This window comes from Coregonus clupeaformis, chromosome 39 (assembly GCF_020615455.1).
Source record: "Coregonus clupeaformis isolate EN_2021a chromosome 39, ASM2061545v1, whole genome shotgun sequence".
Lineage (NCBI taxonomy): Eukaryota > Metazoa > Chordata > Actinopteri > Salmoniformes > Salmonidae > Coregonus > Coregonus clupeaformis.
Window position 1 is genome coordinate 10,065,664 of NC_059230.1, and position 16,527 is coordinate 10,082,190.

General features: G+C 44.6%; 1 protein-coding gene across 1 annotated transcript in view; it reads left to right on the forward strand.

Annotated features, from left to right (window-relative positions):
* Nucleotides 1–8,682: 8,682 nt before the first annotated feature.
* Nucleotides 8,683–16,527, forward strand: part of LOC121554538 (calcium uniporter protein, mitochondrial) — a 38,353-nt gene continuing 30,508 nt past the window's right edge. The window contains exon 1 of the mRNA XM_045211892.1: nt 8,683–8,914. Within this exon, the coding sequence (XP_045067827.1) occupies nt 8,804–8,914 (111 nt within the window). The 5' untranslated portion in view covers nt 8,683–8,803. The remainder of the gene's footprint in view (nt 8,915–16,527) is intronic.

Below are 16,527 nucleotides of genomic sequence, written 5' to 3' on the forward strand. Positions count from 1 at the left end.
TGATCCATCAGAGGTCTTCAGCATGGACGCTACAGACATACATGGGGAATAGTGTATCCTCTGAGACTGATCCATTGTGTATTGGTTCAGAGATTGGCTCCCTATCTGGGCCCTGGTCAGAAGTAATGCACTGTATAGGGTCCCATTGGGTCAACGTGAGCTAGCCCAAGGACCAAATATATTGATGTAATGATGATAACATGTTAAAACGTTTTATTAAATAATTTGTTAGTTTGGTCCCAGATCTGTTTTGTGCTCTTTGCTAAAGACAATTCCATGAGGAAGACGAGAGCAGAAACGGACTTTTTTGTTTCACTAAAATAATTAATGTAAAGTCATATCACTGTAATCCATGTTATTGACATTTTGTTTGAATTCTTTTTAATCATATTTAATTTAAAGTTGTCTTGAGTAACTGATTGTTGTAGTCAGTTTTATTTTGAGGGGGGGGGAGAGAGACATTGAATAAAATGGGTGAACTCACGTCCTGTGTGTGCAGAGATAGAACAAGGAAACATACGGGGGGCTGGTATACAGAAGATGGTATTTTACCAAATAGGGCTAAGTCCATATTATGGCAAAAACAGCTCAAATAAGCAAAGAGAAACGACAGTCCATAATTACTTGAAGACATGAAGGTCAGTCAAACCGGAACATTTCAAGAACTTTGAAAGTTTCTTTAAGTGCAGTCGCAAAAACCATCAAGCGCTATGATGAATCTGGCTCTCATGAGGACCGCCACAGGAATGGAAGACCCAGAGTTACCTCTGCTAGAGAATATGTTATATATTCCACTACTTGGCCCTATCTAACCCTACACCCATTAAAACCTATATTCCACTACTTGGCCCTATCTAACCCAACACCCATTAAAACCTCTATTCCACTACTTGGCCCTATCTAACCCTACACCCATTAAAACCTATATTCCACTACTTGGCCCTATCTAACCCATTAAAACCTATATTCCACTACTTGGCCCTATCTAACCCTACACTCATTAAAACCTATATTCCACTACTTGGCCCTATCTAACCCTACACCCATTAAAACCTATATTCCACTTTTTGGCCCTATCTAACCCTACACCCATTAAAACCTCTATTCCACTACTTGGCCCTATCTAACCCTACACCCATTAAAACCTATATTCCACTACTTGGCCCTATCTAACCCTACACTCATTAAAACCTATATTCCACTACTTGGCCCTATCTAACCCTACACTCATTAAAACCTCTATTCCACTACTTGGCCCTATCTAACCCTACACTCATTAAAACCTATATTCCACTACTTATCTGATCCTACACCAGGCTGGCAGCCTGGGAGGACGGGACACCACCCCTCAACACACCCTGTAACTCTTCTGCAGTTAAATCTCGTACCCCCAAGTACTTCTCTGCAGCTGCCACCACAACATCTATTTTCTGGGATTTACGTTCCATCTCTGCGGTACAGTTGATAACCATTGCTATGAACGCTAAGAAGCCAACCTTACTGAAGCACACAGCACTCATTGTTCGATCCCTCTGTTCTGACACAGATCTACTATTCACAGGGATCCTCTCAGAATCCTTGACCCTTGACCCTTGACCCATCCTCCTCTACTCTCTTCACTGCCTCAGCATATGACATCATCTGCACTACTCGGACTCTGGCCACCTCAACCTGCCTCTCTCTCTCTGGCCACCTCAACCTACCTCTCTCTCACCGGCCACCTCAACCTGCCTCTCTCTCTCTGGCCACCTCAACCTGCCTCTCTCTCACCGGCCACCTCAACCTGCCTCTTTCTCTCTGGCCACCTCAACCTGCCTCTCTCTCACCGGCCACCTCAACCTGCCTCTCTCTCTCTGGCCACCTCAACCTACCTCTCTCTCACCGGCCACCTCAACCTACCTCTCTCTCTGGCCACCTCAACCTACCTCTCTCTCACCGGCCACCTCAACCTACCTCTCTCTCACCGGCCACCTCAACCTGCCTCTCTCTCTCTGGCCACCTCAACCTGCCTCTCTCTCACCGGCCACCTCAACCTGCCTCCCTCTCTCTGGCCACCTCAACCTGCCTCTCTCTCTCTGGCCACCTCAACCTGCCTCTCTCTCACCGGCCACCTCAACCTGCCTCTCTCTCACCGGCCACCTCAACCTGCCTCTCTCTCACCGGCCACCTCAACCTACCTCTCTCTCTCTGGCCACCTCAACCTGCCTCTCTCTCTCTGGCCACCTCAACCTGCCTCTCTCTCACCGGCCACCTCAACCTGCCTCTCTCTCACCGGCCACCTCAACCTGCCTCTCTCTCTGGCCACCTCAACCTACCTCTCTCTCACCGGCCACCTCAACCTGCCTCTCTCTCACCGGCCACCTCAACCTGCCTCTCTCTCACCGGCCACCTCAACCTGCCTCTCTCTCACCGGCCACCTCAACCTGCCTCTCTCTCACCGGCCACCTCAACCTACCTCTCTCTCACTGGCCACCTCAACCTACCTCTCTCTCACTGGCCACCTCAACCTGCCTCTCTCTCTCCGGACACCTCCGAACCCCAGCAACATGTGCACCCCTAGAGTTGACACACACAACTTTTTCCACCGAAACGACACATTCCTCTGTCCCATGTCCTCCTGCACACTTCCCACGTCTTGGAATCTCCCTCCTACACACTGCTGCAACATGACCATACACTTGGCACCTGAAACACCGTAATGGGTTCAGCACAAAAGCTTGTACAGAATAACTGATATATCCTAACTTGACTTTGTCAGGTAAAGACTCTGAGTCAAAACTCAAAAGGACAGACAGTGTCTCCTCTGTTTCACCACTGGGTCTGCGTCACGACAAACGGCAGGCGTCACAAACACTTCGAATCTTCAACTTCAATTAATCCTCCTCCACAAATAACGCTACCCCAAAAATCACTCCTTTCAACAGTGCTCTGTTCCTAAGAGCAGAGCAAGATACAGATCTTGACCCGAGCGCCCACTCCCTCTGGGCGGAACAAAACAAACATCACAAGTCCACTTGTGGTTACCTTCACAGATTCAACAGTACCAAATTCTTCTCCACCTGATACCACATATGGATCAGCCAAAAGGCAAGGATCCACTTTCTTCAAGAATCTCACTCCCACTGGGCCAAAATCATCCTTATCATAACCACTGGGATGAGACTCTTCACCACACCTCTCCCTCCCAAATGAACCACTAGGCTTCATTTGATTGACAGTTGCTGCGTTCCAATATCGTTCAAAAGCACCGCTCTGTCCTCCTTTCCTTTCGCAGCTGAGATCATTATGAACTAAGCCATGTTCACTGTTCATCAAGGACGTTAGACGAGTAAAGGATGTGCGTTGGGCTGAAATTAAGTGGTTTCCTTTCCTTGTTTCCTTGTCTCATTTGCTTCATCTGATCTCCATCCCATCCTCTTGTCCCAATCCCCCATCTCTTCCCTCTCTCACCCCTGCCTCAGCCTCCTCCATCCCCTCCCTCCCTCTATCCAGTCCCCCCAGCTAGCACATAACGTTCTCAGAACTATATATTTCTTAGAGCTTGGTGAGAGCGTGGTTGTCCTATTGTTATTTTGCATACATCCTTCCCATAACATTCTGGGAATGGTGCAGGATACCCAGGTAGCACATCACATTATGAGAACCATATTCTTCTTACAGTGCCTTGCAAAAGTATTCATCCCCCTTGGCGTTTTTTCAAAAAATTATATAAAATAAATAACGGAAAAGTGGTGCGTGCATATGTATTCACCCCCTTTGCTATGACGCCCCTAAATAAGATTTGGTGCAACCAATTACCTTCAGATGTCACATAATTAGTTAAATAAAGTTCACCTGTGTGCAAACTAAGTGTCACATGATCTGTCACACGATCTCAGTATATATACACCTGTTCTGAAAGGCCCCAGAGTCTGCAAAACCACTAAGCAAGGGGCACCACCAAGCAAGCGGCACCACCAAGCAAGCGGCACCATGAAGACCGCGGCTCCATGAAGACCAAGGAGCTCTCCAAACAGGTCAGGGACAAAGTTGTGGAGAAGTACAGATCAGGGTTGGGTTATAAAAAATATCTGAAACTTTGAACGTCCCACGGAGCACCATTAAATCCATTATTAAAAAATGGAAAGAATATGGCACCACAACAAACCTGCCAAGAGAGGGCCGCCCACCAAAACCCACGGACCAGGCAAGGAGGGCATTAATCAGAGAGGCAACAAAGAGACCAAAGATAACCCTGAAGGAGCTGCAAAGCTCCACAGCGGATATTGGAGTATCTGTCCATAGGACCACTTTAAGCCGTACACTCCACAGAGCTGGGCTTTACGGAAGAATGGCCAGAAAAAAGCCATTGCTTAAAGAAAATAATAAGCAAACACGTTTGGTGTTCGCCAAAAGGCATGTGGGAGACTCCCCAAACATATGGAAGAAGGTACTCTGGACAGATGAGACTAAAATTGAGCCATCAAGGAAAACGCTATGTCTGGCGCAAACCCAACACCTCTCATCACCCCGAGAACACCATCCCCACAGTGAAGCATGGTGGTGGCAGCATCATGCTGTGGGGATGTTTTTCCATCGGCAGGGACTGGGAAACTGGTCAGAATTGAAGGAATGATGGATGGCGCTAAATACAAGGAAATTCTTGAGGGAAACCTGTTTCAGTCTTCCAGAGATTTGAGACTGGGACGGAGGTTCACCTTCCAGCAGGACAATGACCCTAAGCATACTGCTAAAGCAACACTTGAGTGGTTTAAGGGGAAACATTTAAATGTCTTGGAATGGCCTAGTCAAAGCCCAGACCTCAATCCAATTGAGAATCTGTGGTATGACTTAAAGATTGCTGTACACCAGCGGAACCCATCCAACTTGAAGGAGCTGGAGCAGTTTTGCCTTGAAGAATGGGCAAAAATCCCAGTGTCTCAATGTGCCAAGCTTATAGAGACATACCCCAAGAGACTTGCAGCTGTAATTGCTGCAAAAGGTGGCTCTACAAAGTATTGACTTTGGGGGGGGGTGAATAGTTATGTACGCACAAGTTTTCTTTTTTTTGTCTCATTTCTTGTTTGTTTCACAAAAAAAAAGAATGTTGCATCTTCAAAATGTTAGGCATGTTGTGTAAATTAAATGATACAAACCCCCAAAAAATCAATTTTAATTCCAGGTTGTAAGGCAACAAAATAGGAAAAATGCCAAGGGGGGTGAATACTTTCGCAAGCCACTGTAGGCGGGAATTTCAGTACTTCAGCGTAACGCTTCCTACAAGTTTCCTCATGGTTCTATTTAAAGTGTTCTCAAATTATTCAGAGAACGTTAAGAAACAACGTTCTTCTGTGGGAATATCAGTACTTCAGCATAAAGTTTTCTGCAGGTTTCCTCATGGTTCTATTTAACGTCATGTTCTCAGAACGTTAAGAAACCGTTCCATAAAAAACACAAGAAAGCATTAGTAACGTTCAAAGAATGTTCAAAACAGTTAACCTAACTTAGCAGTGTTATAAAAATTCTTATTGAAACATGTTCTCAGAACGTTATTTAATTTAGTCAAATAACCTATAATTTCCGTTCTCAAAATGTTAATAAAACCTCCCAGGAAAACTTTCAGGGAACCATAGTAAAACGTTCTCAGAACCTCCCTGCAACCTAAAAAATTAACGTTCACAGAATAAGTAACATTTTCACATCCCATTCTCAGAATGTTTAAAAAAACGTTCCGTTTTTATCAGCCAGGAAACGTATGGCTTCGTTCCCAGAAGCAATGGGGAAACCAAAAACGTACATTCCCACAACTTCCAAGGAAACAAATGTGCTAGCTGGGCTCTGATCAGTCCTGGAGGGGTCTGTCTGTCTGGTTCTATCCCCATCACCCCTTGTTCAGGGCAAGACAGAGGGCTATGGGGGGCTAGTGATTCGGAAGGCCAGAGGAAGGGTGTGTCCCTGTGGCTAGGGAGGGATGTGAAGGGTGTGTCCCTGTGGCTGGGGAGGGGTGTGAAGGGTGTGTCCCTGTGGCTGGGGAGGGGTGTGAAGGGTGTGTCCCTGTGGCTGGGGAGGGGTGTGAAGGGTGTGTCCCTGTGGCTGGGGAGGGATGTGAAGGGTGTGTCCCTGTGGCTGGGGAGGGATGTGAAGGGTGTGTCCCTGTGGCTGGGGAGGGGGTGTGAAGGGTGTGTCCCTGTGGCTGGGGGAGGGGATGTGAAGGGTGTGTCCCTGTGGCTGGGGAGGGATGTGAAGGGTGTGTCCCTGTGGCTGGGGGAGGGGATGTGAAGGGTGTGTCCCTGTGGCTGGGGAGGGGTGTGAAGGGTGTGTCCCTGTGGCTGGGGAGGGGTGTGAAGGGTGTGTCCCTGTGGCTGGGGAGGGGGTGTGAAGGGTGTGTCCCTGTGGCTGGGGGAGGGATGTGAAGGGTGTGTCCCTGTGGCTGGGGGAGGGGATGTGAAGGGTGTGTCCCTGTGGGTGCTGGGGAGGGATGTAAGGGTGTGTCCCTGTGGCTGGGCCAGGCTGGGGAGGTGTGAAGGGTGTGTCCCTGTGGCTGGGGAGGGATGTGAAGGGTGTGTCCCTGTGGCTGGGGAGGGGATGTGAAGGGTGTGTCCCTGTGGCTGGGGAGGGATGTGAAGGGTGTGTCCCTGTGGCTGGGGAGGGGTGTGAAGGGTGTGTCCCTGTGGCTGGGGAGGGATGAGGGTGTGTCCCTGTGGCTGGGGAGGGATGTGAAGGGTGTGTCCCTGTGGCTAGGGCTCCAAGGACTGGGGAGGGATGTGAAGGGTGTGTCCCTGTGGCTGGGGAGGGGTGTGAAGGGTGTGTCCCTGTGGCTGGGAGGGGTGAAGGGTCCTGGACTGGGGAGGGATGTGAAGGGTGTGTCCCTGTGGCTAGGGGTGTGAGGCTGGGGAGGGATGTGAAGGGTGTGTCCCTGTGGCTAGGGCTCCAAGGACTGGGGAGGGATGTGAAGGGTGTGTCCCTGTGGCTAGGGCTCCAAGGACTGGGGAGGGATGTGAAGGGTGTGTCCCTGTGGCTAGGGCTCCAAGGACTGGGGAGGGATGTGAAGGGTGTGTCCCTGTGGCTAGGGCTCCAAGGACTGGGGAGGGATGTGAAGGGTGTGTCCCTGTGGCTAGGGCTCCAAGGACTGGGGAGGGATGTGAAGGGTGTGAAGGGGTGAGTTGCCCTCTAGCCTTCACTGTGTTTTTGGTTTTATTCTGATAGACTAAATTATTGCATTCTAATGTTCACTCTGTATAGACCTACTATAGACCATTCACTGACACTGTTGGCCAAGTATCAACCACTGTCAGTTCATATTAAAGAAACCCCATGTGTCAACCACTGTCAGTTTAAAAATCAAATCAAATGTTATTAATGCCTTACAGTGAAATGCTTACCTAAAGCCCTTAACCAACAGTGCATTTTTTTTTTTTTATAAAAAAAGTAAAATAAAACAACAACAACAAAAAAGTGTTGAGGAAAAAAAGAGCAGAAGTAAAATAAAATAACAGTAGGGAGGCTATATATACAGGGGGGTACCGGTGCAGAGTCAATGTGAAATAACAGTAGGGAGGCTATATATACAGGGGGGTACCGGTACAGAGTCAATGGGAAATAACAGTAGGGAGGCTATATATACAGGGGGGCACCGGTACAGAGTCAATGGGAAATAACAGTAGGGAGGCTATATATACAGGGGGTACCAGTACAGAGTCAATGTGAAATAACAGTAGGGAGGCTATATACAGGGGGTACCAGTACAGAGTCAATGTGTAATAACAGTAGGGAGGCTATATACAGGGGGTACCGGTACAGAGTCAATGTGTAATAACAGTAGGGAGGCTATATACAGGGGGTACCGGTGCAGAGTCAATGTTTAATAACAGTAGGGAGGCTATATACAGGGGGGTACCGGTGCAGAGTCAATGGGAAATAACAGTAGGGAGGCTATATATACAGGGGGGTACCGGTACAGAGTCAATGTGCGGGGGCACCGGCTAGTTGAGGTAGTTGAGGTAATATGTACATGTGGGTAGAGTTAAAGTGACTATGCATAAATAATTAACAGAGTAGCAGCAGCGTAAAAAGATGGGGTGGAGGGGCAGTGCAAATAGTCCGGGTAGCCATGATTAGCTGTTCAGGAGTTTTATGGCATGGGGGTAGAAGCTGTTAAGAAGCCTTTTACATTTAAGTCATTTAGCAGACACTCTTATCCAGAGCGACTTACAGTTAGTGAATGCATACATTATTTTTTTATTTTCATACTGCCCCCCGTGGGAATCGAACCCACAACCCTGGCGTTGCAAACGCCATGCTCTACCAACTGAGCTACATCCCTTGGACCTAGACTTCGCGCTCCGGTACCGCTTGACGTACGGTAGCAGAGAGAACAGTCTATGACTTGGGGTGGCTGGAGTCCTTGACAAATTCTGAAATCTCTGAGCTATTTTAAAAAGAGTTTAAAGAGTTTTCAGGTGGTTTCATTAAAAGTCTCCAGCTATTATAAGCCATGCATTTGTATACTTGTTTTGCAGCTCAGTAAGCTTATCAGCAAGATCAGAAAATAAAGTCTTATTTGAGGTGTGAAAATTGGAAATCTATATAACCCATCTCCTATCTTTGGAAGCACAAGATCACCATCCTGATCAGACCCCTATCCCTGATAACCCAACTGCGTCACGGTCCACAGTAAACATTCTACCAATGAGAGAGCTGATTTGACACGTGAGGGAGAGCTGCGCCCACGTAGTTCAGTATATTCAACAAGCGGTGGAAGTTTTTTTTTATTATTACAGTTCCGTGTAAACTTGACCGGTTCTGTTTAATCGCGTTTCCAACCATGCTTCGGTTCGGTAGAGTTGCCAAACTTCACCACGGAGTTCTCCGCTGCTCGCTCTCACTCTCCTCTCCCTCTAGCAAAAGTTGCAGCGCGATTCAAGTTCTCTACTTGGTGAGTTCTTATCAATAGGTTTATCTCTTGGATGTCATGACATGAATGCATAGGGAACTATGCTCATTGTATATGTTGCTGTTGTCCAGTAGGTATTCTAGTATTCACCGCCAAAAGCTGTCTCTCTTTCTCCAATCCCCATTTCCGCAGTCTTTGGAGAATCAGCTCAAATGAAACGTTATACCGTATAAACATGCTCAGCCCTGAACAAAGAGAACCAGAGCAGGGGGATAAAAACCTGTTTTCAAATATGTTTTTGTTGTCTAGCATAAAGTCAGACACTCCCTTCTCTCTCTCTCTCTCTGACTGATGACCGTGTGAACGCGCGCCAAGCGTGCACAGTGGGGCGTGTGTGTGTAAGAGGATGGTGAATCATTTGCATGGAAGTGGAGCGCGTCTTGTAAATCACTGGCAAAATGGAGTCAAAACTGCCACGCAACCTGGCAAATCATTTGCTTCAGCTCAAGAGGAAACATATATTTTACAGCCTTCAGGAAGCTGATATATGGAGGACTAAAAGTGCCACAATTAAATAAATAAATACACCATTAAATAATTACTTAAATGTGTCATTAATTAATTAAAATTAGAATTAAATACATAAATGTGTTATTAAATGTGTCATTAATTAATTCAAATACCGATTCATTTTATGTAAAATACATATATAATAATTTCACTATTTACATTTACATTTCATGGTCCTGCGTTGGAGTGCTTCCTGAATTACTTAAAACTGTCAAACTGACCCATCAAAAGTTGGTAGGCGGAACCTAACGCCTGATTGGTTACCCTCTGCATCAAGCCAAGACAAATCAATTCCGGATAATGTCAGCAGGTCCTGCTTCTACATCCTCTGCTAAGTTTAAAATGTCTCTAACCAACTCCCTGGAAAGTTCACGGAGATCCTCCATTGTCTCTATCCAGGTTGGCCTACTCTACTTCAGACCAAAGCAATGGATCAGACTAGATTCGCGTTAGCCCCGCCCACTGACTTTGATGGGTCAGTTTGACAGTTTTAAGTAATTCATGAATCACTGCAATGCAGGATCATGAAATGTAAATGTAAATAGTGAAATAATTATATATGTATTTTACATAAAATGAATCGGTATTTGAATTAATTAATGATACATTTAATTACACATTTATGTATTTAATTCTAATTTGAATTAATTAATGACACATTTAAGTAATTATTTAATGGTGTATTTATTTATTTAATTGTGGCACTTTTAGTCCTCCATACTGATAGTGGTGACTCCCATAAATAAAGCCAGGATACAGAAAGCTAGGGCAGGGTTGCCGTTTGCCGGTAATAGCAGGCCATTAAAAACATTGAAAAGCAGTGCCAATTGTCCAGGAAAAAAAATAATAAAATCCCATTGTGAAATCATCATTTTAGCCTATTCAGTGATGGAAATACCAGTTGATGGAAATACATTTGACCAGTCATGCTTATCGTTCTATGGGTTAATTTGCATAATTTAGTGGAATTAAATTGGCACATGTGTATATTCCTTATGTATCATATTTATCACACAGCATGCAGAGCTTTGGAGCCGAACATCTCAGACAGCGCTTTTATAAGCCCAATCATTGGCAACAATTCTACATTTACATTTACTAATGCAATCGTGTAAAAAAAAAAAAAATGTTTTGACCACTATTTAAAAATAAAACTACTATTTTGCAACTGGTAATTAAAGCTTGCTTCCCATTCGCCATTCAAATGCGTAGGCAATGGAAGGCTGGCGTCATCGGCGCGTCACACACCACTTTGCAATGATCTGGAGGCAGTATGCATTTTGAAAACATATAGCTACTTCATTGTTTAAAACCTGAACGTTTTACTACATTTAATGAGGCATGTTTTACCTGGCTTCAAAGTAGCCTAGGCGAAATCCGACCATATCATTTACATTTACGTCATTTAGCAGACGCTCTTATCCAGAGCGACTTACAGTTAGTGAGTGCATACATAATTTTTTTATTTTTTTCATACTGCCCCCCCCCGTGGGAATCGAACCCACAACCCTGGCGTTGCAAACGCCATGCTCTACCAACTGAGCTACATCCCTGCCGGCCATTCCCTCCCCTACCCTGGACGACGCTCGGTCAATTGTGCGCCGCCCCATGGGTCTCCCGGTCACGGGCCGGCTACGACAGAGCCTGGATACGAACCAGGATCTCTAGTGGCACAGCTAGAGATCACTGCGCCACTCGGCGTGGAGGAAATTATTTTATAATGACTTCCATACAGTATACCATTGAAGACTTCCATACAGTATACCATTGAAGACTTCCATACCATTTAAACCAGTAGCCTATTCATATGTCTCATGTTCTATTGGTTTTCAACTTCCTGTGATTGTCCGGTAGCCAAATGCACATTCGCGCGTAGCCTACTGCCTCGTCAACATTTTAAGCTAAACGTTCTGATCTGTTGCATCAGATTCATTGTTTTTTTAAACGTTTTTTTTCTCCATGTAGCCGAGGCCAACTGGTTGTATGAATTAGGGATCTGTCGTACCACAACTGTCCCAGAGTCTGATTGGAACAGGCTATTTCTTTCTCGACAAGCTGACCAATAGAAAGGTCATCTTTTCTACTATGGGGGATAGTAGATTGACATAGGCTCATGGGCAGTGTGACAAAAAGGCTCGGGGAAGCTTTCCCTATTGCCAAAATGATATAGCCTAATTAGCCTACTCCTGTCTATACAGAAATAAATCAAATCATTCCAAATTGGCTACTTAAGCATGCTTTGGCCCCAGAGCATCATTCGCTTCCCCTAGCCTTAAAAAAAAAAAAAAAAACAGTTGTGGATTGTTTTAAATCACATTGTCTACAGTCGAAGGAAAGGCAAGCGCCGCGCCCAGCAAATACCAAATAGATGATTGTTGAGTTGCGACTGCCAGTGAAAAGTAGAGGCCCAGCCAGACACACCGCAGTATTTCAAAATTCAATCGTAGGAAAAACCCCGTTTGGAAAGCAGATGGCTGCTGTAAAGAGAAGACAATGAAATGACACATCTACCTTTTAGTTATCAACATTCTCAACTTAATTGAGCAAACAACAGCAGGCCTATAGTCTATCTTATTGACAACAGCAGGCCTATAGTCTATCTTATTGACAACAGCAGACCTATCTTATTGACAACAGCAGGCCTATAGCCTATCTTATTGACAACAGCAGGCCTATAGTCTATCTTATTGACAACAGCAGGCCTATAGTCTATCTTATTGACAACAGCAGACCTATAGTCTATCTTATTGACAACAGCAGGCCTATAGCCTATCTTATTGACAACAGCAGGCCTATAGCCTATCTTATTGACAACAGCAGGCCTATCTTATTGACAACAGCAGGCCTATCTTATTGACAACAGCAGGCCTATAGTCTATCTTATTGACAACAGCAGGCCTATAGTCTATCTTATTGACAACAGCAGGCCTATAGCCTATCTTATTGACAACAGCAGGCCTATAGTCTATCTTATTGACAACAGCAGGCCTATAGCCTATCTTATTGACAACAGCAGGCCTATAGCCTATCTTATTGACAACAGCAGGCCTATAGCCTATCTTATTGACAACAGCAGGCCTATAGCCTATCTTATTGACAACAGCAGGCCTATAGCCTATCTTATTGACAACAGCAGGCCTATAGTCTATCTTATTGACAACAGCAGGCCTATAGCCTATCTTATTGACAACAGCAGGCCTATCTTATTGACAACAGCAGGCCTATAGTCTATCTTATTGACAACAGCAGGCCTATAGTCTATCTTATTGACAACAGCAGACCTATAGTCTATCTTATTGACAACAGCAGGCCTATAGCCTATCTTATTGACAACAGCAGGCCTATAGCCTATCTTATTGACAACAGCAGGCCTATAGCCTATCTTATTGACAACAGCAGGCCTATAGTCTATCTTATTGACAACAGCAGGCCTATAGTCTATCTTATTGACAACAGCAGGCCTATAGTCTATCTTATTGACAACAGCAGGCCTATAGTCTATCTTATTGACAACAGCAGGCCTATAGTCTATCTTATTGACAACAGCAGGCCTATAGTCTATCTTATTGACAACAGCAGGCCTATAGTCTATCTTATTGACAACAGCAGGCCTATAGTCTATCTTATTGACAACAGCAGGCCTATAGTCTATCTTATTGACAACAGCAGGCCTATAGTCTATCTTATTGACAACAGCAGGCCTATAGTCTATCTTATTGACAACAGCAGGCCTATAGCCTATCTTATTGACAACAGCAGGCCTATAGCCTATCTTATTGACAACAGCAGGCCTATAGTCTATCTTATTGACAACAGCAGGCCTATAGTCTATCTTATTGACAACAGCAGACCTATAGCCTATCTTATTGACAACAGCAGGCCTATAGCCTATCTTATTGACAACAGCAGGCCTATAGCCTATCTTATTGACAACAGCAGGCCTATAGTCTATCTTATTGACAACAGCAGGCCTATAGTCTATCTTATTGACAACAGCAGACCTATAGTCTATCTTATTGACAACAGCAGGCCTATAGTCTATCTTATTGACAACAGCAGGCCTATAGCCTATCTTATTGACAACAGCAGGCCTATAGTCTATCTTATTGACAACAGCAGGCCTATCTTATTGACAACAGCAGGCCTATAGTCTATCTTATTGACAACAGCAGGCCTATAGTCTATCTTATTGACAACAGCAGGCCTATAGCCTATCTTATTGACAACAGCAGGCCTATAGCCTATCTTATTGACAACAGCAGGCCTATAGTCTATCTTATTGACAACAGCAGGCCTATAGTCTATCTTATTGACAACAGCAGACCTATAGCCTATCTTATTGACAACAGCAGGCCTATAGCCTATCTTATTGACAACAGCAGGCCTATAGCCTATCTTATTGACAACAGCAGACCTATAGTCTATCTTATTGACAACAGCAGGCCTATAGTCTATCTTATTGACAACAGCAGGCCTATAGTCTATCTTATTGACAACAGCAGACCTATCTTATTGACAACAGCAGGCCTATAGCCTATCTTATTGACAACAGCAGGCCTATAGTCTATCTTATTGACAACAGCAGGCCTATCTTATTGACAACAGCAGGCCTATAGTCTATCTTATTGACAACAGCAGGCCTATAGCCTATCTTATTGACAACAGCAGGCCTATAGTCTATCTTATTGACAACAGCAGGCCTATCTTATTGACAACAGCAGGCCTATAGTCTATCTTATTGACAACAGCAGGCCTATAGTCTATCTTATTGACAACAGCAGGCCTATAGCCTATCTTATTGACAACAGCAGGCCTATAGTCTATCTTATTGACAACAGCAGGCCTATAGCCTATCTTATTGACAACAGCAGACCTATAGTCTATCTTATTGACAACAGCAGGCCTATAGCCTATCTTATTGACAACAGCAGGCCTATCTTATTGACAACAGCAGGCCTATAGTCTATCTTATTGACAACAGCAGGCCTATAGTCTATCTTATTGACAACAGCAGGCCTATCTTATTGACAACAGCAGGCCTATAGCCTATCTTATTGACAACAGCAGGCCTATAGCCTATCTTATTGACAACAGCAGGCCTATAGTCTATCTTATTGACAACAGCAGGCCTATAGTCTATCTTATTGACAACAGCAGGCCTATAGCCTATCTTATTGACAACAGCAGGCCTATCTTATTGACAACAGCAGGCCTATAGCCTATCTTATTGACAACAGCAGGCCTATAGTCTATCTTATTGACAACAGCAGGCCTATAGTCTATCTTATTGACAACAGCAGACCTATCTTATTGACAACAGCAGGCCTATAGCCTATCTTATTGACAACAGCAGGCCTATCTTATTGACAACAGCAGGCCTATAGTCTATCTTATTGACAACAGCAGGCCTATCTTATTGACAACAGCAGGCCTATAGTCTATCTTATTGACAACAGCAGACCTATCTTATTGACAACAGCAGGCCTATAGCCTATCTTATTGACAACAGCAGGCCTATAGTCTATCTTATTGACAACAGCAGGCCTATAGCCTATCTTATTGACAACAGCAGACCTATAGTCTATCTTATTGACAACAGCAGACCTATCTTATTGACAACAGCAGGCCTATAGCCTATCTTATTGACAACAGCAGGCCTATAGCCTATCTTATTGACAACAGCAGACCTATAGTCTATCTTATTGACAACAGCAGGCCTATAGTCTATCTTATTGACAACAGCAGGCCTATAGCCTATCTTATTGACAACAGCAGGCCTATCTTATTGACAACAGCAGGCCTATAGTCTATCTTATTGACAACAGCAGGCCTATCTTATTGACAACAGCAGGCCTATCTTATTGACAACAGCAGGCCTATAGTCTATCTTATTGACAACAGCAGGCCTATAGTCTATCTTATTGACAACAGCAGGCCTATAGCCTATCTTATTGACAACAGCAGGCCTATCTTATTGACAACAGCAGGCCTATAGTCTATCTTATTGACAACAGCAGGCCTATCTTATTGACAACAGCAGGCCTATCTTATTGACAACAGCAGGCCTATAGCCTATCTTATTGACAACAGCAGGCCTATAGTCTATCTTATTGACAACAGCAGGCCTATAGTCTATCTTATTGACAACAGCAGGCCTATAGCCTATCTTATTGACAACAGCAGGCCTATAGTCTATCTTATTGACAACAGCAGGCCTATCTTATTGACAACAGCAGGCCTATCTTATTGACAACAGCAGGCCTATCTTATTGACAACAGCAGGCCTATAGTCTATCTTATTGACAACAGCAGGCCTATAGTCTATCTTATTGACAACAGCAGGCCTATCTTATTGACAACAGCAGGCCTATAGTCTATCTTATTGACAACAGCAGGCCTATCTTATTGACAACAGCAGGCCTATCTTATTGACAACAGCAGGCCTATCTTATTGACAACAGCAGGCCTATCTTATTGACAACAGCAGGCCTATCTTATTGACAACAGCAGGCCTATCTTATTGACAACAGCAGGCCTATCTTATTGACAACAGCAGGCCTATAGTCTATCTTATTGACAACAGCAGGCCTATAGTCTATCTTATTGACAACAGCAGGCCTATAGTCTATCTTATTGACAACAGCAGGCCTATAGCCTATCTTATTGACAACAGCAGGCCTATCTTATTGACAACAGCAGGCCTATAGTCTATCTTATTGACAACAGCAGGCCTATAGTCTATCTTATTGACAACAGCAGGCCTATAGTCTATCTTATTGACAACAGCAGGCCTATAGTCTATCTTATTGACAACAGCAGGCCTATAGTCTATCTTATTGACAACAGCAGGCCTATAGTCTATCTTATTGACAACAGCAGGCCTATCTTATTGACAACAGCAGGCCTATAGCCTATCTTATTGACAACAGCAGGCCTATAGTCTATCTTATTGACAACAGCAGGCCTATAGTCTATCTTATTGACAACAGCAGGCCTATCTTATTGACAACAGCAGGCCTATAGCCTATCTTATTGACAACAGCAGGCCTATCTTATTGACAACAGCAGGCCTATAGTCTATCTTA